The 22,836-nt window shown below is 37.5% G+C and overlaps 1 protein-coding gene across 3 annotated transcripts in view; it reads right to left on the bottom strand.

Moving 5' to 3' along the window:
* Nucleotides 1-3,070: 3,070 nt before the first annotated feature.
* Nucleotides 3,071-22,836, bottom strand: part of EPHA6 (EPH receptor A6) — an 814,184-nt gene continuing 794,418 nt past the window's right edge. For 2 of the 3 annotated variants that reach the window (XM_087861713.1, XM_087861712.1), the window contains 4 exons: nt 17,252-17,445; nt 15,016-15,087; nt 4,967-5,116; nt 3,071-3,467 (listed from right to left, as the gene is read on the bottom strand). In XM_087861713.1, the coding sequence (XP_087717839.1) occupies nt 3,353-3,467; nt 4,967-5,116; nt 15,016-15,087; nt 17,252-17,445 (531 nt within the window). In that variant the 3' untranslated portion in view covers nt 3,071-3,352. The remainder of the gene's footprint in view (nt 3,468-4,966; nt 5,117-15,015; nt 15,088-17,251; nt 17,446-22,836) is intronic. The other variant, XM_045785661.2, reaches the window with a different exon arrangement.

Genomic DNA, 22,836 nt, shown 5'->3' on the forward strand with positions numbered 1-22,836 from the left:
TAAGAGATTTAATCGCATGATTTATAAAGTAGAAATTAGGTAGGGAAAGATATTTTAAAAATGGATTTTTTTAAGCAATGTGGTTGAGATGAATTCTTCACCACCTCTTCAGAAGAACTTCTGTAAAAACTCTGCTTTTCAAGAATTGAGTTTGGATTTGTTTTCCCTTTGAGGGCTAAGATAGGTCTTAGAACTGTAGTTAGAAGGCTGTTTTACTCAGGTGATAGCTGGATAGGTTTTAAAGAGGACTGCAGAGTATTAAAGTTATACACATCTTTTTTTATTATGGCATGCATAACTTACTTATCAATAGCTATAACTCAGTGCAAAGGTGCTGTAATTTTTTATTCCTGTTAAGCCAAGAGCTTTGCAATTTCTAATTTCTTTTTTAATGATTTACATACCTAATCTCTCATCTTGACTGTGCATTGTTTTTACATTTTTTCCCAAATATGCCTTATACTATGAGATAATGAATTGATTATAGACTGGAAACTGACCACCCAGGAAATAAAATGAAAATGGTTTCTTCGACTGTCTGATTTACAAAATCCAAAAAGCTCCTCAGGGGTATAGATTAGCAAATTTAAGGTAAAGCAGGTACATGAATGCCTATGCATATTGAAGTTATCAAAAATCATTACTGAAGGCTGTGATTTATGTAAGTTACTAATTTTCTTTCTACAATTAAGTTCTATACTTATGCATATTAAGTAGTTCTATTACTAAATATGTGCACTAGTAAATCTCAAAATATTTCATGTAAAATTTCCAAATAAATTTGGCAATTTAACTGTTAATATTCCTGGATCTTATAATATCCTTGGGATCAGGGGTCTGTGATTGGTAGGTGATTAAGAAATAGATATCCCTATTTTATTAATGTTTCAGTTTAACTGTGCACAAATATTTCAACCACATGTGCACACATCATTTCTGATCATGATGAGGTTCAAAATTACACGTATGATTATCATGCTTACAGTTCTGAACAATATAAATGTAATTCTAAAGAAATTTTAAAGAGCATTTGGGGTAAGAGATGAAGGGGAAAGGCAGTTTTATAATATTGGACGAAGACATTAGGGAAGAAAAAAATATATAAATTAATCAGATATAGAAAAAGATTTCTGTACTTTTTTAAGAAAAAAATTCTTAACAGTGAACTTTAATCTTGCAAGTACTGAATGCCCATCTTATAGAAGTTTAAATACTTCATAGAATTTATTTCATCAAAGTATACAGATGTTGCTGACAGAGTCCTATGGAAGACCATAATTATTCATTCCTTATTTTTCTAAATACTTTTTTGTTGTATTATAAAAATAAATATATATGATTAATAAATTTAATCTGTTTTTCATCTGTTCTTATTTAATATATATTTGAAGACAGGTAAATATGGAAATTTATATTTCCTCTACATGTATCCAGATTTGTGTAAATGTATCGAGCAAACTGCAGATAGTTATGAGTGATGCATGACCATGCAGGTGGTGGCTAGAAAATGTTGCTAGCTATTTCTGACACACTTACTTAAAAAGTGATGGATTTCTCAGTTTTTTCTCTTTTAGTATACTTTAAGGAATACTTTAAAGACTCTTCCTTCTAGCTCTATACGAATTTTTTTTTTTTTTGAAATGAAAAGAATTAAGCTGTGGTAGACAAAAATCAGGAGATAAATCAGCCAAAGAATGTATGTGGGAGGGTCTAGTCTAATGGGACAATAAACAAATCTTAAAAGAATAAAAGAAAGTGAGTCTCCTTTGATAGCAAAACAGCTGCTATCACCAAACAATGTAGTCTAGGCGGGACTGGAGAACGTGGGTTGGGCACCTTTAGGTCTAAAATCAAAAAACTGATTTATTAAATAAGCATCTTTAGACAACCTGCTCTTTTTAAAATCTCTCTCTCTCAACACATCCTCCCTACTCTTCCACACCCAGCACAGGAGCCATTCTGTACTTTTATAGACAACGGCTGATTTTATAATTGAACTTACTCATAAAGCAGCACTGTTTTGATAAATTGACTCAACTTAATTCACTGAAAAATACATTTGCCTTTTTTTTGCAGCCTCTGAGACAGTTATGACAACACACTCTAGCTGTGTTCACATTTTTATGTCGTTGTGTTATGGGTCCAGGTTGACACACAATTTATATACGCTCCTGTGTTAGGTTTGTTCATACCCTCTCTGGAACATGCAGTGGTATAGTTGTCTCCTGAAAGGTCTGGAAAACAGCTCAGCGTGTTCCTGTAACTTATTTTTTAGGAACAAAATATAAAAATTCTTAAACTTGCAAAATGCATCCATATCGGACAGTCAGTTAGATGTGTTTATTTTGGGGCCATCATACAGCTATCATAAAATTGTGTTTAAATTAAACTAATTACTCTTTCTCATTAAATCTAAGGTGATAATCTTAGATCTTTTATTCAAAGCAATTCTACTGAAAATAATTTTCTCAGTGCTTTGATAACTGCTTTTGCAAACTTGTGAAGGTGAACCAAGGGAATAGACATGGTTTTATTTCATGCTTCACTCTATGAGAGCCTTTAGAACACTGGACTCACTCTTGATCTTTCTGGGTTGATCTTCATAAGGTAGGAGAGAAATATACTATAGTTAGTAAAACTTAGAAGGGAAAAGCCTCTAAACTACCACTTACTATGAAATATGTAGGACACTATACAGTTATAAAAAAAATAGACAAACCCAGCCTTAGAAGACTGAAAAGCACAGTATGTTTCTCCCTCTCCCTCCCTGATAACCCCCTTCTTATGGCAGTCACACCTGACAAGAATTCACCAAATGACATCATTGGTTATTTCTGCAAATAATGTTAACAACATCAGGCATCAACAGTTAAATAAAGTAACAATATGATCCATAGAGTTGAATATAATTATCTAACAATATTCATGTCAGTTTGGAAGCTATTTGATCACAAAACATGAAAGTAAGTTCAACTATTTCTTTTCATTTACCATCAAACTCTAAATACATCATTAAGGAAGCCACACCTGGGCAAATTCCTTTGGATTAAGTTCATGAACACTTCCCAAATACTGTTGTACAAAGTTACACATCCATGCTGAGTTATTTACCATTGTGTAGTGATAATCTGCAGTGGGCCAGGGTTTTATTTGCAGGTTATTCAGAGAGGAGCTATGAGGCATAATTTTAAAATCCAGGTTGGAAGCATAAACAAAAGGTGTGTGCCCGTAGTCTGAACAGGAGACTGCAGTTTGTGAAGTGATGTCTGGAGAATCAGAAGAGAGGGTAGTAGAGAGGATATCTTTCATTTTAGAAATGCTGAGGCACAAAACACAAGTGCTTGTAGTACTTTCATACATGAAACCCTTTCTCCTGTATGTGCATCACGTGTAAACGTAAAGTCTGTATACTGCTGACTATCCGTCTCTGGTGTCCAATGAGTAGGACTCCAATTCTTCTAATATCACTGTGACAGAGAAAAAGAGATAGACATGGGGATGGGGGAGGAGAGAGAATATGAACATTTAGATCTGGTAAGTACAAGGAGACAGGAAATGAAGATTTGCATATGGTAAATGTTTACCAAGTCAGATTTGCTTTATGAATTTAACAAAAAGTATATAGCTGGTAAAATGAGAGTTTAAGTAGATATAAGTGAACAGACTTTGTTACATTTTTCTTCTCCCTGGTGCCAAATAATATATCTAGTCTACCTCAAATTTAAGGATACAAAGAAAAATTTCAAATTCAGGTACAAACATAATGTTCAGACACTCCATAGACCTAAATGGAATACAATTTGTAAAAAGATTTATTTATTTATTTTAGAGAGATAGAGAAAGAGAGAGGAGGGGCAGAGGGAGAGGGAGCAAATCTCAAGCAAACTCCCTGCTGAGCATGGAGCCTGACGTGGGGCTTGATCTCACGACCCTGAGATCATGACCTGAACTGAAATCAAGAGCTGGACGTCTAACCAACTGAGCCACCTAGGTGCCCCAGGTATACACTTTAGATAATGACATAAATTTTCAACAATATTAGCAAAATAATATATAGGGTAGAAGGTATAATGTGGACTGTATCTGAGCCCTATGGTCATTCAATAATCTGAATAAAATGCCGTTGTATTATGTTGAATTATATGAAATTGCCATCACTATTTCAAAATAATGGCAATTTCATATGATTCAACCAACTAGTTTTAGTATTTACCTTTTATTCTAAAAAATGATTTTATTTATTTATCTGACAGAGAGAGAGACAGCCAGCAAGAGAGGGAATACGAGCAGGGCGAGTGGGAGAGGAAGAAGCAGGCTCCCAGTGGCAGCAGGGAACCCGATGTGGGGCTCGATCCCAGAACCCTGGGATCACGCCCCGAGCTGAAGGCAGATGCTTAACCAACTGAGCCACCCAGGCACCCCTAGTATTTACCTTTTAAGCACATGTTGAACATTTTACTGCACCCAGGCAAGGAATAATTTTTGAGACAATGGAAAAATGTCCAACTTGTGTAATATAGAGAAGGAGCTCTGAAATTACATGATGATAATGTACTATTATAATTATTACATTTGATGAAGGTAATAGGAATCGATCATGCAAGATTAGCACATGTGAGTCATAAGTAATTTGCTTAGGCAAACTGTGCTGATGTAAAGTCTAGGATGTGAATGAGAGTGTATTCATTTCAGAAAGCATTTACAAATTTTTAAAATAGCTATTTGAATTAAACATATTCTTCCAAAGGAAAATAGTTAAAAGTGTAATGTTCAATTTCCACTAGAGCGATAATCAGAAACGGTGAGGAAAGATGTGGAAATGCCATACTGGCATTAGGAAATGTAGTTGAATCATGGTGTTGCTGATCCAGTATTTGAATTTGTAACCTCCTAAGTGGACTGCTAAACATAATAAAAAACCCAGGACCACTTACTCAAACATAATAAAAAACCCAGGACCACTTACTCAATGCTCATTCTTGAAATTAGGTCAAAAGTCGTAAACCCTGCTGCCATGAAGTTATTCTTGTACTGCCCCATCTTTATAGAATCCAGCCAGTCACCGACTGTGACAAACAAAGGATATTCTGGAACTTCACCAGGGGATTCTGGCATTCTACAAGAAAAAACCCATGGAGACCATTTAAAAGTCAGATAAAGCAAAAAATAACAACTTCCTTTCTTTCCTTTTACAACATCCTTACCTGTAATGTTTTCATAGTCCATTAAAAAAAGTCTCTAATTTTCCATTATATTCAAATCAGCTGCTTTTATCTGGTCGGTTTCATTTGTCAGTTGTCTTTTTCTGCTTTTTGCCACTAACTAGGTTTTATACTAGACATATCTTGAGAAAACCCACGTCTTGCGAACTGCTATTTACGTTTTCCTCTTGCATACAATTGTTTTCAAACCTGAGGAATAGTCCAGTCCTCATCCCCAAAGGACAGTAAGTAGCCACAGGCTGTTTACTCTTAGTCTTTCTAACCTGCCACCGAATCCTTGCCCTTTTGCCTTTTTTACATTTGCTAAGATAGTCCCTTCTCCTTTTCACAGTGAATTTGTTGATCAAGACTCCATTTATTTATTCTCATTCAACAAGAATTTATTATTTATTAAAAAATAATTTCTGTTGTTCCAGCGCTCAGTTGCATGAATAAGATTTACATACATCCAAGCCTCGGGTAAGACAGCCCAAAGCACAGATATTAATATGGCAAGAAACAGAGCAAAATCAATGCAAGGTTGGGTTAACAAGAAAAAAGAATCCAGCATTGATGGATCTTAAAGTAAGTGATACAGACATCTGTATTTTTGTTCCTAATATCTAATGGAAAGAGCATTGCAGTTGGGGATATTTTTGTAGGTTTTGGTTTTTTTATTTTCAAGAGGGCTGGGGTGGGGGGAGAGGGAGAGGAGAGAGAGAGAGAATCCTAAGCAGGCTCCACGCCCAGCACAGAGCATGACGTGGGGCTCGATCTCACAACCCTGAGATCATGACCTAAGCCGAAATCAAGAGTCGGACACTTAACCAACTGAGTCACCCAGGAGCCCCATATTTTTGCACTTTTAATATAAAAATAATATAAAGGTATTATTTTGGAAAGGCTAACAGATGTGTGTGTATTCATACATAAATACATACATGTATATGTATATGTATATATGTACATATATATACAGAGAATAGTTTCATAAAAGCTAAAGATAGAATAAACATGGAAGTACCTTTAGAAATTATAGTAAAATTAACTAAGAATTGTGTATTTAACTGATTCTGGCAATAAACTATATTATTCTCCTTACAGAAATACATGAAAATTGTTAAAAATATTTTATATGGTTTTACAAATTACCTGGCAGTAAAAGTGCTTTTATAAGTATGTTATTAGCCCTCTAGGGCAATAAACACATCATTTAAAAATTATTAGGACTAGAGTTTATATTAAATAGTAGAGCAGTAACCTTTTTTATGTTTGGTGTTTGAGTCAAATCAGTATTTTCTAAGTAATGAAAATATTCCCATTAGAAGTGAATCATTGGGGGCGCCTGGGTGGCACAGCGGTTAAGCGTCTGCCTTCGGCTCAGGGCGTGATCCCAGCGTTATGGGATCGAGCCCCACATCAGGCTCCTCTGCTATGAGCCTGCTTCTTCCTCTCCCACTCCCCCTGCTCGTGTTCCCTCTCTTGCTGGCTGTCTCTATCTCTGTCAAATAAATAAATACATCTTTAAAAAAAAAAAGAAGTGAATCATTGAATTATTTTTATTAGAATATTGAAGGTTAATCCAAATTTCATTTACTTTACTTTTAATTTTTCATAAAATTAAAGAACGGAAGAGTCCATACAGACTTAACTAGATCTACAGTTTTAACATTCATATTTGGAATACTTCATTATCATAGTATTTACCACTGATATTTGAACTATTTCAGCTTTAATTAGAAACCGATTGTATATGAACACATATGATGAAACCACATGAAATAAGAATTCCTCCATTGTGAAGCAGAAATTAGAGTGCATGCTATATAACTCTGGTATTGTTCTGTTAAAAATATGAGAATGGGAGTTAGGCTGTAAGGTTAGTGCATAAGGTGAAACATAAAAATCTCTAATAATAAAATTACCCATAAAAATCCTTTAAATTACTCTTAAATCACCAGGCCCTCGGTCTTTAGGAACACAAAACTCAGAGACATTCTGCATGGCCATCAACTTGTACACTGTACAACTCCTGAAAACTCTGAAAGGGGCACCTTGGAATTTTTCAGGACAGAGTCCCCACTAAAGGCCCCAAGTTTGTGTCTTTGGTTTTTCTTTGATTGCTACACTGACTTCCCTGTTTCTAAACTGGAGTCTAGTTGAAGATGGGGATGAATGTGGAGACAGATAATGAGGAAAAAATAGGGTTTTTTTTCTTTTAATATAGAATTTAAATTTGCATAAATTATATGCGTGTATCTTGTGACTATGTAGTGCTCCATATTGAGTCTGGTAATCCTTAACAGTGACTTGCGTCCTTTTTACTAGTACTCAATTCTGTTATTATATTTCCAATTGGGAGGCCGTTAAGAGCTACATGCTCTTTTCTTGTACAATAAATTGCAATGGTATTTTGATTGTGGGCTGATTCATTCCAATTAATACCAGAATGATTTGTGATTTGACCCTAACAAAGATCAGTTATGTCCAATGGTTGAAAACCTATCATAAATACTTTATTATTGCTATATTTGTTATTTCCTAGAGATGTTCATATCCATAAGTATTATAAAATAAGCAAAAATTCATATAAGATAACAAAACAATAAAGGTATCCACTGCAGAGTTAAATAGGATTTTTAATTAGAGCATTTCTCCAAGTCTTCACTATTCTAATGTACAGTGTGAACATACAAGAGAACTAGCAATAGCATCTGCATTATTTTCCTAAATTATCTGACCAGTTTCTATAAAGCATAGTTTAACAAATACTGCTGTAGTAAATTCACTAGGTTTAAATATCAAAATGACCATGGTACCCTTACTGCTTATTAACATAAAGCTACACATGCTAGAAAACGGAATGTCCTATTTTAAAACAAGGTGGTTCCCATATCTTTAATTACTTGTCAAAGAAGTTTGTTGAGACTGAACAAAATTAAAAGAATGTATTTAAGTGACTTTCCCTTCATACTGCTATGCCATACTTGATACGCAGACAGTGTCAGATGACTTCCACTTCCCTCTCCTGAGAGAACTCTGGAATAACTCTCGAGCTTTCACAATTTCATATAATCGGTGAATGGAAATGTAATTTGCTAATTTTATGTCCTTAGTACAGAAAGGTCATGGAAGGACATCCTATATACTAAATGACTTAACCGGCCTATTTCTCTGTTGAAAAGCATTCACTCTTTGCTCCCAGAATGTTTCAATACCATAATTCCCTTTCTCTCCACACATCTTTAGTAACCTAGTTACTCTTTGGCCTTTCTATGACTGCATTGGCAGTTGATTTAGTAAGGTCAGGGTCCCCTCATTGTTCACAGCCACTGGGCAATAACTTTTCTTTCACCTTATCTTATAACGAAGTTGAAAAATGCTGCTATTTTCTGGCTTCGAGGGCTGGGTACCATCACCTTCACATGAATTCTCTGGAATATTACCTAATAAACAATAAATGCCCTTTCTTATCAACCATGTACAATGATAAATTCAGTCTGCTATTTGCTGAGCACATAGAAATTTGTGCTATTTGGTGATTAGTGGGAGCTGCCCACCTGAGAAATGTCTTTACAGCAAAATCTGCAGCTCACATTGAGAAAAGTACATATTGTAGAACAGAAGGTCAAGGGTCTACTACTTTCCTCAGGAAAATGAGGAAGGGGTAAACCTGGAAATTCTAAATGTATAAATGATGGTCAATTTAGATTACAGAGACGGCTGGAGTATAGGTAGAATATAATGACACAGTTTAAGGTTCAATAAATATATACTTGTAATACATCGAAATATATAAAAATGAGTAGCACTGATAGAGCCAATGATTTTTTACTCTAATGAGACCTTTGAACTCACAAGAGTACTAGTCTTTTTTTTTTAGATTTATTTATTTATTTTAGAGAGACAGCACACCTGCAGGGGTAGGGCAGAGAGAGAGAGAGAGAGAGAGAAAATCTCCAGCAGACTCTCTGCTGAATGCTGAGCCCCACGTGGGGCTTGATCTCAGGACCCTGAGATCATGACCTGAGCTAAAACCAAGAGTCGGATGCTTAATTGACTGAGCCACCCAGGTGCCCCAGTATTAGTCTTTTAATTTGGAAGTTCTTATATAGGTAATTAATAGATATTGAAATTGCCAGTAAAAAGCAAGAAGGTTTTTATCCTCCAAAGTTTTCCATGTTTTGTATTTATCATGCAAATGTAATAGTAACAGATTCATTAAAAATGATTCAAGAAAGGTTATACTTTGAGAAACATTATTGCAAAGTAAGATCTTGTATTAATATGAAGCCATGACATGCTTAAAGTCTTTTCTCTTGTTACAATTCTAACATAACTTTTTTCCCCTAGCTCTTACATTTATATGTGATTAGGTTCATTCTATTTTATATTGCCTTTATTTCAGTTATTTATTAATACTTTTCATGTTTCAGTAGTATTCATAACTAATAATCAAATGAGTGTATAATGTTCTATATATTGATGCTTAATAATTTAATTCCCTGAAGTTAGGCTCCTAGGTGGCTAGCAACATTCTTTTATTACAGATGATTATGCAATCTTATAGCATGTATCTTTTTGCTTCAGTTGAATTACTTCTTTGGGAAAAATCCATAAGCCAGAAGAATTTTTTGAAAGAATAACTTAAAATTCCCTAATGGCAGGGACCATATCTCACATATCTTACTATTTTCCATAGGTCTTAGCACAATGCTGAAAGTATTATAGCAATTTATTAAATAAGTGATGATTCAGACTTGAATATTCTCTATAAAAAAGTTTGGTCCATGACATAACGGCCGACTTACGATGAATCATCTGTTTTCATTTAGTTTCCTAAATTGAGAGTAAGTGCCTATTGATGGTGTTTGCTTATCCCTGCCTTTGTAGGTTTCAGAGTGGAGAGAGAGAGAGGCAGCTATAGGTGGGATGAGGTAGCCCAAGGTGAAGGGACCTAGAACCCACAGGAGCAGTGTTCAACTTATTCAATATAACTGCTTTTACATGCATTTCTGCTCTCATAACTCAGGGATCACACTTCACACTATTCAGTTAATCCATAAATAATATAGAAACTACATAAGCTTTGAAGGGAGAATTTGTTTAATCAGATACAAAAGAAAACATTGCCTTCTCCACAGTTAGGCTGAATAGTAAACTTGAGCACGAGTTAAATTAATAAAAGAAATTTGATATTCTTCTTAAAATTTTAAAGTATAATTTTCCTCAAAATGCTATAAAATCTCAAATGCATAGAACCATACCATATATTCTGCGACTATTTTATGCTTGTGGGCAATATCTCATGGTTCTAAACGATCTGACCCTCCACAGTGTTAAATTGGGAGAATGAATTATTTTTCATCAGCCTTTTATTTTCAGTAAGTCTTCAAGTTTTTTTTAAATTGATATGATTATTTAATTCTCATAATAAGGATGATAATTAGCAGAAAGTAGGAGGGAATGAAAATTTTTAAATTGTAGATGTGTTTGAACATAAGGAGGGATAGACACAGAGTAGGAATAATACCGCTTAAAAATCTCCCATAATTCTGAGTACCTGGCACATTGTCCCTACAGCCAGAGTGACTGATCACTGAACCTCAAGGGAAGCCTATTTTTGTGAGAAAATAATGTAAGGACAGAAATGGATTTCTTATCACATGCTAACCACAATTCATTGGCAGTGGTTGTCAAAATACGGTCTTAAAAAGGACGCTATGGCAGCATCTGGGCTCATTGGGGAAGAGTGTTGTGATGATTAGTAATGTCTGCCATCACAAGGAAAAGAAGGGAAGCATATATTTGCCAACACTGGAAAAATTCAATCTACAAAATGCCTGAGGATGTAATTCTGGAACTGTGTTACTCCCATATTTTCCTCATTTTTCTATTTTGTTGTAGTTACTACTTTTTTTTTTTTCCAAGTAATGTTCTTCAAGTGGCTGAACATTGTAGGATGATGTTGAGGGGATATATTGACTGTGTTTGCTACTTATTCCCATGGATGAGGGCATATACTCTACATCCTTGTATTTGCTTAGTAGAACATAAAGTAACAGGCTGTGCTCCACTACAAACTCTTTTGGCGATTTTATTTTTTTATTTTTTTATTTTTTTTAAAGATTTTATTTATTTATTCGACAGAGATAGAGACAGCCAGTGAGAGAGGGAACACAAGCAGGGGGAGTGGGAGAGGAAGAAGCAGGCTCATAGCGGAGGAGCCTGATGTGGGGCTCGATCCCGTAACGCCGGGATCACGCCCTGAGCCGAAGGCAGACTCTTAACCGCTGTGCCACTCAGGCGCCCCTGGCGATTTTAATATACCCCATCTATGAAGTTGGATTAGTCCAGAGAAATTCTATGTGGAAATGTAAAAAAAAATGTACTTTTCCTATAATCATATTTCTTTGTTTTATTTTATTTTATTTATTTGACAGAGAGAGAGAGACAGCCAGCGAGAGAGGGAACACAGGCAGGGGGAGTGGGAGAGGAAGAAGCAGGCTCACAGCGGAGGAGCCTGATGTGGGGCTCGATCCCGTAACGCCGGGATCATGCCCTGAGCCGAAGGCAGACGCTTAACGACTGAGCCACCCAGGTGCCCCCTATAATCATATTTCTGAAACAGTGCTGTGTTGGGAAGAATCTTGCCATTTTGCATGATTGTATACTATGTGGTGGAAAGAACAAGGGCTTTGCAGTGGGAGGACCTTGTTAAAATGCCCAATCCACTAATTACTTGCTTTACTCTTTGAGTCTCTCTTTCCTTATCTGAGGGATGGAGATAATAATAGTGTGGATTAAATGACCTTACAGATAAAGGTACCTAGTACAATAACTGAAAAACAGTAGGCTTTCAACCAATGGCAATAATAGTTATTATTTATGATATATATTGGAATTTTTATCAGGATTAGTATTGGTATTAACATCAGTATTACCATTAGCTTGTGCCAACAGCTCATGTGAATTAAATTTAGTTTTCTAACAGGTAGAAGTTTCACACTTCCTGACTAATATTTAATATTCTGTCTTCCTTCCACAAAGTTTTACTAATCAATCAATTATAACACTGATTTTGGCTAGCCATTCATTTCTCTCTCATGGAAAATACCATGAAAAGTTCTAGTTACAGAACTTAAAACAAGTTGTCTATGACCTGGTATAAACAACCAGGCAAGTGCTCATTATCTATAGCCTAGACAGCGTTGAGCAAGATCTTCTCCAAATGAATGGAAAAATTCATACCCAATTGTTGAAAGTTACTACCCTCAGAAGACAGCATTTAGGTGCTTTATGAATTGGATGAAGGAGGTAGTACCATTTAGTCTTAATGTTTACTTGTGGTTCTCTAAAGCAGAGGTTCTTCATTATGATACTGGTTTGAACTTTCCCCTACCTTCATGATTCACACATTACTGGTAGCCAAGTACTTGAAAGTTCAACAATAGATTTATGTGTACTATGGAAAGAGGTGGTTCCAGTTCCTAAAAGCTAAAATATTTTAAGATCCCTAACTATGACCCAGTGGGTAGTGAGAATATTCCTAAGTGTCTTGACCTGGGCAGAGCATGATTTCTGAAATGATTAATTATCATGGACTGGTTCATCTGGTCAATTGCTGCCTATTCCTGGATGCCACTTTTTTAGCTGAAGTCATCAAAGAGCCCATAATCTGTAAAAAAATTTTTGTCAGTGCTGGGGATCTACAGCAGGGACTGGAGAGAAGTGTTATTTTTTAAAAGATTTTATTTATTTATTTGACAGAGACAGAGACAGCCAGCGAGAGAGGGAACACAAGCAGGGGGAGTGGGAGAGGAAGAAGCAGGCTCATAGCGGAGGAGCCTGATGTGGGGCTCGATCCCAGGACTCTGGGATCATGCCCTGAGCCGAAGGCAGACACTTAACAACTGCGCCACCCAGGCGCCCCAGAAAGAAGTGTTATTTTCCCCTTACATGGCCACACTGTCCAAAAAGGCTTTGGCCAGCTGACTTCGCCTTAGTGCTGCAGTGTGTGGAGGAATCAGGGGTGGGAGTTGAAGAGGTTGGAGAATTAATATGTAGAATAATGTGGGAGGGGTGAGGAAGGTCGGGCTGGGTGAAGGGACACTCATATAGTCATCAATCTACTTTATGCTATTAAAGCACTGGACCTCAGATGTAACCCTGGCTCCATGGGAATATGCTTGACTTGGGGTTGAGACTAGCTATGGCATTTATCATGAAGGTCAGGAGAAAGGGAGTGAGAGGTGTTTCAAAGGTCATGGCCAGGCCCTGCTCCTGATGCTATTCTCCACATAGACTTGGCCTCAAACTGGGCCTTTTCTCCCAGGGGCTGTGCACCATGTGACAGCTTCAATACTTCTTTAAAAAGCAGGTTATAAGGCAACATTGTAGAATGAATAAAAATAAAGGTGGTTTGAAATTCACGTTTATGAAAGGATGACTGTCTTTTTAATAAGGCACTTTTGCAAATTATTTTTAAGTCAATTAGATTTAAAATTATACTTATAATATTGCTACGTTCACTTATACATCCACATACTTTCTTGAGTAGGACAGAAGGTAAGAACTGTACAGAGCTCTGAATATTCCCACGGGAGTGTGCCAGGCACAAGAATATCAGCATTATTCGGAACAGCTGCTCCAATGAAAGCTTTCTCTGATCAACATTTTTTTCTATTGGGTGTTCTGTCTTGTGAGAAGAGAAATTGCAGATACAAGATTTATAAAATTTCTAATATGCTAGTATAAACTTATTGAGCTGTGGGTTTTGCAGCTTTCCTCATTCCCCCTTTGTTGCCTTAATTTCTTCCCCTCTTACTATTCTGTCAAGAGAAAGGATAAAAGCTTCTCAGGTGAATTGTTGAGAAAAAAGCAATTAGAGTGGAATAAAAACCACGGGGACCTAGTGGATGAGAGAGTTATGTCAGTATAGAAGTGTGAGACAACCCTGGGAGGCTGGGGATACTCAAGAGTCTAATAAGAGTACAGGCAAGTTTAATCAGAGTTGCTGTGGATTATACACTTAAACTCCTTTACCTGTTCGAGAGATAAATGGGCGGAGAGATTGAAATTCTACTCTTTGTCATGTTTCCTTAATCCAACATCACACTATGATAGAGACTGGGCTTTGGGACTTGGGGGATGGTCAGTGCCAGTGTTTTATAAGCATAAAACAAAGCACACATCCTTCAGCTAACATCGTTATCCCTCATACCATGTCTCTTCCCTTTAAACAGTCTCAGTTCTCTGGGATCAGGGACAGGGTGGGTGGATGGCATTGGAGGTGAAGGGGTTGACGAGGTAATCTGCTCAGGCTGCTGTGAAATAAGAATGGTGATAGCGGTTCAGGCATGGTACCCGTAGAATTCTGTTTTCCTTTGTTTCTCCAAGAAAAGTATTTATTAAAGGCAAAAAACACCAGCACATAGATCTTTGTCAGAAACAAGGATAGCAAATCAGTCACAGAAACTTCCATTTGGTCTCCCAGATATTAGACTTCAGAATCGAATCAAACTGCCAACTTTATATAAAGTATCCAACTCTTGCCCATGTATGGCGGTGCCATCACTGACTTGCCATGCGCTGGCCTGTCCACAGAAGACTGCACATCCCATTAAACCATACACTTCTGGCCTCGCGACATAAGCCCTCATGTTGACTTTACCTCTGGATCATTTTGACTTTTTGGCATTTTCTCATCTTAAAGTCTTTATCAGTATTTTCCAGCTATGAGAAACATTCATAATCTTGAAAAAGCAGGAAAGAAATTGTTTTATCTGCTTTTCTTCAAAAAGAAGGCTCTTACCTGCTTGCTTCTACAGCCATAGAACAGTTAGAGAGCTCTGCTGGTGGGCACTGGCTGTGGGGTCCGTTAACCCTATACCACAATGAGAGGCCCAGATTAAATGAGTTCAGTTTATAGATAACCAAAGTTCTTTTCCATTACCACACACTCACTGCATCAGCTCTGTCTCTTCAATGTCAACACATGTCCATCTCTTCAATAAAACATATAAAAACAAAAACCAAGAAACATTTTCTGTAACTACTTCTCTTTCCCTTCAGAGACAGGCTCCTGAGTACTTTTCTCTCTGACCTCATATTTATTCCTGCTCCATTGCAATCTGTCTTATACACTTTTATTCAAATGCTCTTGCTAAGGCTGCCCATAAAAACCTGACCACTTTGCTGCTAAATTCAAGGGACCCACTTCACTTCTCATCTTGCTGAAGCTTTGTGAAGACTCGGACATTACACTCCTTGAAATTCTCCCCACTTTTGACTTCTATGACACTGCTCTTTCCCGGCTTTCATAATATTACCAGTCTGGCTCTTCTTTCTTGGTCTCCTTTGGGTACTCTCCTTCAGCTCATTTCTTAAATCTTGGTGTTCCAGAGAACACCCTAACCTCTTTCCTTCTGTTAATTTTCATACCTTATAGTCTCCATGGGTCATCTCAACTATGTGGGAATCTTCAGCTATCGTCTCTATGTTGATGATCTTCAAATCTTTAGCCCAGATCTTTCCACCTGAGGTTCAACCTAAAAATATAACTGCCTGTTGAACATCTCCACCTACCTGCCCCACAGGCATCTTCAGTTCAGCTTACTTGAAATGGTCTCATTTCTATTCCAAAATCCTATCCTTCTTCTCTCTCTTAGCGGTAATATTATCGGCCAGCTTGTGTAAGAAAGTAACTTGACAGAATCCTTGACTCTTTTCTCTCCTCCCCACTCCATATTCAATCAATGACCAAGACACATTGTTCTCCTTGCCTGAGAACAAATCCATCCTCTTACCCGCTGACCCCAAACTTATTCCCATTTCATGAGTTAGGTATTAATTTTTTCTAGTTTGGGTTTCTGTAAACATACAACTGTCTCTGTTTCTAGTCTTGTTCCTTGTTTTCACTCAGTCTAAATCAGCTCTAGAGTGATCTCTTAGAAATGCAAATGTGATCCTGCCATTCACTTGCTTAAAATCCTTCACTGAGTGCCCTTTTATGATAAAATCCTAAGTGGCCCTCGTCCTTTACTGCTTCCTCCATTGGACTGCTTTAGGGAAGATGGGCTAGAGTAATAGTTTAATCTCTAGCTATTTCATGCTTGGCTTCACTTTACTGAGGCTGCCAATTAGTGATTTAGAGGTGAACTCTTATGTGCTCTGCAGTGAACTGAGGCCTGCTTAAGTAGTCCTTGAAGAGCCTTTGGCCTTATTATCACAAAAAAACCTGCACTGACTTGAACCTGTGACCTACAGTTGAACATCTGTATATCCTGTTGGCCGTCCCCTGAGTTAGGAAAGTGAGTTTTGGAAATGCTTTAGTTATTTCTAAGTCCAATTTGGCCTAAATACATATATTCTCGATTTGATAATATTTTAAATGTAATCTTTTCAGAAATAGATAATAGCGTTTTTTTCCCTTCTACTCTCCCCTTCTTATAATTGCTTTTTAGAGAGAGGTGAGTAGATCTTCTCAACTCTACTGACTTTTATAAAATGGTATATGAGCGCCTTAATTTTCTTGTCTTGTCATCTGTCTTTTTCTAGTTTTAGAAATGGAAAGTAACAACAGCTGGGTGTGATCATATCAGCGGGGAAACATCCTCACTCCTGGCTGATTCACAAATTGCCCCTGTCTTGCTTGCCATTTCAAACAGAGGGACAGAGCATAGAATGGACAAGAAAATTAAAGAAGCTGTGATACACACAAATTCTACTTACAAAGGATAAGGCAGGATCGGTAAATAAAGGATATACGAACACCAAAGACCCCCACGAGAAGAAAATATAACAAAAGCAACTCAGAAAAATTAGATATGGAGAGGACAAAAGGAGAACCTGTTTTTTTAAAGACAAAAAAAACCATTAACCGTTGCTTTTTACAGCTGATAAATAAAATATGGTTTGTATAACATATTCTAAAAGGTTGGCAACTAGACAGTTATCACGGTAAAGTCTCTCCTCTCTACCTGTTAGTACTGTCTACAGCCTGAGGGAAATGATTATCAAGGGGAAAAAATCAACACCATGCATCTTACACGAGGATGTCCTCCACCAGGGTGTGAAGGGCACTGGGATTGCGGATCAGTTTGTCAAGGAAGCTGACGATGTCAGTAAATTTTGGTCTGTGGTTTCTCTCCTTCTGCCAACAATGGAGCATCAGCTGGTGTAGAGACTCCGGGCAGCCCATGGGAGCCGGAAGCCTGTAACCTTCTTCAATGGACAGAATGACCTAAATGCAAACACACATGTTAGTCTCTTACTTTTTGGGACCAATAACACAATATATGCTAAGTTATAATTCCTTCTGATACAGGATGTAGAAGCCAAAATATTGGTAAGCATGAAAACTGGTGGGTACAAACAGCCCAAACAAAGGTAAATACAAAAGTTGCAAGTCTCTACATTAATATCCTGTGTGATTTTGCTGGAAAGTCTCAAAACCCAATTAGGGCATCAGAAAGTCAGCATAAGATTGATGAGTTTTGTGCAAACCACATGTGACATATGTGTTAAGTAAAATTGTACCTCTGCTTGAAGCACTGAACTCCGGAGTCATTTTTTATCCTTTTATAATAATGTCAGTGTGTATTCTTTTGCTGGCTATAATTCCTTCTTTCTTCTTTATTGCCTATTTAATTTCTCTTTGCTTACTTCTGCCTTTCCCTTAGTCTGACCCTAATGTGATTAGGAAGTCGTCTCCGAACTCCTAAGGTCATTCAATCCTTGAAATGCTCTCGGTGGCTGGCTGAAGGCCACACAGCAACAGGAGTATTCAAGCTTGAGTGTCGTCGGGGCCACTCTCCAATAGAACTCTTTGTTCCCTCTGTCCACCATGATAGCAAGTAGTCACATGTGGCTGTTGAGTGCTTGAAATGTGGCTAATAAGACTGAGGAACTGAATTTTGGGTTTTAGTTCATTTAGTTCATGGGTTTAATTCATTAAAATTTAAATTTAAATAGCCACATGTAGCTAGTGGCTACTATATGGGACAGAGAGGCTCTAGGGAAAGGAATCTCTGTAAGAAGCCGAAGTTAGGAGTAACAACATGATGACAATAAGGCATGTTTTGTTTTGTTTTCGAACTCAGGAAATCATATATAAGATAAGGCAGGAGAGTCATCTATTTCATATATGGGCCACCTGGGAATCTAGTAATAATGCAATATAATCGACTCTGAATTTATACAGCTTATTTTTTGTATGATCAAAGTATTCATGTGACCCTTTATCTTCTTCTTTTTTTTTAAAGATTTTATTTATTTATTTATTTTACAGAGAGAAAGAGAGAGCATGAGCGGGGAGAGAAGCAGAGAGAATCTGAAGCAGACTCTGCACTGAGTGGGGAGCCCAACATGGGGCTCGATCTCACGGCCTGAAACCAAGAGTCAGATGCTTAACCAACTGAGCCACCCAGGGGCCCCATTATGTGACCCTTTATTCTTATATCATCTCTGGGAGAAAGAAAAAGGAAAGGGTTTACTCCACATTTTTGAGGTGGGAAGCTGAGGAACAGACTCATTGTTAAAGACAGGCACAACTCAACCTCACGCCTGCCCTCCATCAACAACAGAAACACAAAAATGCAAGTGCTAAGATTGTTAACCCGAGACCTCTCTTTATTGTAGCATCAGCTACGCACTTTCTGTAATTTGTAAAAACACATCCTAATTTCTTCTTTAATTGACAGTATTTGACAGGACTCTGAAATGTCCATAATTCATGCTAGAGGCAGTTTGCCAAAAGGAGCAATAATATGCCTACAAGAACCTCTTAACTGCTAAGCTTTAGCTTTTTGGTAGCAGGGAATTTCTCATAATCCCATCAGTGTCTGTGACCAGAACAATTTAACCTGTCAGGATAGTAGCATTTTTGCATTCATTTCATCCCTTACTGAACAGGATTTTTTCTAATCTGTTTTCTGATTATTTTTGCTACTAACTAGGCTTGGATTTTAAGACCTTTTGCAACACATTTTAGTAAAACAGGATGTGTGTAAAATGCTTTTTAGAAATCAAAACTACTGTGGCTAGTTCTGAAAAGTAGCCAAGAAAAATAAGATAGAATTCCATTATAAAAAGACTTTAAAATCCCACCCTAGGAGAGCACTCTAGTTGATCTGCTATAGTTACCTAATTATAGGTGCATAGAATCAAATAGATGACAAATGAGGTTATATTTTGAGAAAAAAAATTAGCTGCTTTTATTATCTATCATGTGCTAGGTGATTTGCATCTTTTTCTTCATTGACTGCTTATAGTAACTCAATACGATGGTTGTCGTTATCCCTATTCTTTTTTTTTTAAAGTGGAGCCCAACGTGGGACTTGAACTCATGACCCTAAGATCAGAACTGAGCTGAGCTAAGATCAAGAGTTGGATGCTTAACCAACTGAGCCACCCAGGTGCCCCTTATTGGTCCTTATTCTTAAGCAATAAATAAATAAATAAATAAATAAATAAATAAATAAATAAATAAGACTCAGAGAGGTTAAGAAAATTGCCCAAATTCACACAGCATAGATGGCAGACCTAGCATTTAAATTGAGTTCCATTAGCTTCCAAACTTTTTCTCTGACCATTCCCCAGAAATGCTTTTCAGTTCTCATGATAAACCTTCCTTTCCAATTTTATATCAATTAACAGGATTTTAGGAGTGATTTCCATGTTACCTTTTGTCATAGCACCTGGTAATTTGACTTCATTGTTTTTATTTGGATCTTCAATTTTATATTCTGGGTAAATCAAACACATATTTACTTTGCAGTTTGCAAAATGTTATCTCAGCCTGAACAGAGTCATTTCTGAATGCTTTGGAGTCTTGTACACATTTCTATTATTGTATCTATTACATTGTATTGTAACTATTCCTCTGCTTTTCTGCTAAGGCTATACATACTTGAAAGCAGGAATTATGTCTGTAGATTTTACCTTCTCATCATTTAGTATGGTGACTGACACATTAATAAATGTTATTGAACAAAACCAAAGCTATTAGAAGAAATTTCTGGATTTGTTTTGATTGAGCAGCAGATTCTTAGAAAGCCTGAAGTTTTAAACTACCCAAGATGGATTCAAAGTATGAGCATGGCAGCATTGGAAATCCCCTCTGAAGGAAGTATTAATCAAAAATTGGTGCATGAAGGAGCATTCTCCAAAATGATCTCATGAGCTCACTTTGGTTTGCTTGGACAATGAGCCGGTGAGACTGGGGCTTGCTATTCTCCAGGAGAGAAGGACTGGACCTAAACTCAGCTTTCTGTAAGACTGGTGGCTTCCTCCTCCTGTCTAGTGGGGCTACTATTTCCCAGTGGCTTCATGGTCCTTAGCTGACTTTGCTAGATGACAACTGTAAATAATTAACACCCCATGCAGACTGCTTGGTGCCAAGTGGGTTGTTCATATTCTCTTTTGACAAAATGGCTCTCATAATTGTCCTGTAAAAGGAGAGTGGGGTCCCTTGTCTGGAACCTTTATCCCTAATGAGTTCAGCAGTGTTTCTGGCCCCAGCATGCTCTTCTGTGGAGACAGTGGCCTTTTCTTCTTGCTGACCTCTGACTTTTACATTTCTTTAATTCTTTAACTTGTGACCTTGTAAAATTTCTTGAGCCCTGTATCATTTCAGGTGTCATGTATGAAGGGTCCTTGTAGGCTAATAGTAACAACAGTAACAACAGTGACAACAGGAGCTAACTATTAGTGAGAGCTCTTGGATACTTTCAGGTACCAGTTCTACATGATTAACATGTATCAACTCTTTTAACCCTCAGAATAACCCTGTGAGGTGCGCATTATTGTTATCCCTATCTTACAGACAAGAAATGTAAATAGAGAGAGGTTTAACTTGCTCAAGATTCCACCCCTAAAAATTCTGGTTTCAAGGAAGCCAAAAGAAGAGATTTAAGCAATCTGATCCACAAAATGGTTAAACGACAACATCTTTCTAATGGATTTTTAAATTTATTCATCCAAAGAGATATATTAACCATTTAACATGTACTATTGAGCATGCTATGTATAAGAGGAAACAAATGGCTAAGAAATATCTGTCTTTAGGAAACATATAATCTAGTGAAGAAGACTGGGGAGTTTGAATACCATAAATGCAGGTAGAACAGGGAGTTAATGGGTGCATGTGGAAGAAGTGCCTAACCTACCCTTGGGAAGGCTTCTCAGAGGAGGTGAGCTGGAGCTTACAGGAAATGTAGAAGGTAGCAGGGTCAACTAGACAGATTGAAGGGAGGAGATGTGATCTGATCAGGGAATGAAAGTAGATTTGTGCAGCTAGAATAGAGCTTTCAAAAAGAGGGATGGCAAGATTTGAGGCTGGACGGTTAAGTAAAAATTATATTTCTTAGGATCATGAATGATTTTGTATGCTACAAATGACTTTTTGCAAAGGGAAAAAGGTTTTGGCAAGTAAATGACATTAAATTTGCCTTTGGGAAGCTCAATCTGGCTTCAGTGTGGAGAGCACATTGGAAGGAGCGGGAGGCCAGGAAGGAGGCTTGCAGTGATTCAGGCAAGAGATCAAGATGGCCTTACTGGAGGCAGTGGCTGTGGGATACATGAAGTGGACTGATTTGATGGAAACACAGGATAGGGTTAAGGTTAAGTGTGGCAGGACAGGTTTTTGACTTGGTCAACTGGTAAAGACAGAGGCCACAGGAGAAGAAACAATGTGGGTGCTGGAGTGATGTTGAGTTCAATTTCCTTTGAGCTTTCTGGTTTCGGATTCAAGTAACATATATAACTTTGAGAGCTTATTATGTGCCACGCTCTGGCCTAGCTCACTTTATTTAGGTCTCAAATTACCTTATTATGTGAGTATGGTTATGCATATTTTATAGGTAAGAAAGCCGAAGCTCAAACTGATAAATAGATTGGGTCAGTATTGCATAGCTAATAATTCCCTGAAAAACAGACTGATATTATCATCTCGATAGCCTCTGGATCATGGTAGTGGAAGTGAACATCAGTCCTGAGTCTTTACCCAGACCCTGACGTTTCAGAATGAGATCCCGAGCCTCTCTCACCGTCTAGTACACTCCATGCTGCCCTCTCGCCTCCCTGCAGATGCCGGCCACAGCCGCGGCTCGTGCTCAGCCTTCTCTGCAGGTTTTTAGATCTATCACCTACAGGATATAGAACTTTATGAGGTTGTCATGCAGACGCCTTAGATTTATTTTGTTCATAACTTACCCCATTCCTCCTTTGGGATTCCCGTCTTTTGCAAAGGGTACCACTGTTCTTCCAGTAACTCAAGGAGTCGTTTGGGTCTCCCTCCTCCCTGAAGCTCAAAAGTAACTGAAGTCGTGCTGATTCTACTACCTTCATATATTTTAAATATGCTATTTTAAATTCTCCCTCCAAATGATTTCTTTCCCATTTTGATAACAGCCTCCTAACTAGTCTACTTGTCTTCCTTTCCCTTCTCCAATCATCTCCCACAGTGCAGCCGAAGCAATCCTGAGGTCGCGCTGTGATCCCATTCCTCCCATGTCTGAAATTCTGCAGCGGGTGCCTTGAGCCTGGCTCTCAGTCCTCACCTCTGGCTGCGTCCAGGCCTTGGCTGTGGTCACTAAAGAACACTCTCACTCTTTCAGCTGGGCGAGCTGGACCC

This window comes from Ursus americanus, chromosome 4 (assembly GCF_024610735.1).
Source record: "Ursus americanus isolate L20-20 chromosome 4, mUrsAme1.1.p, whole genome shotgun sequence".
Lineage (NCBI taxonomy): Eukaryota > Metazoa > Chordata > Mammalia > Carnivora > Ursidae > Ursus > Ursus americanus.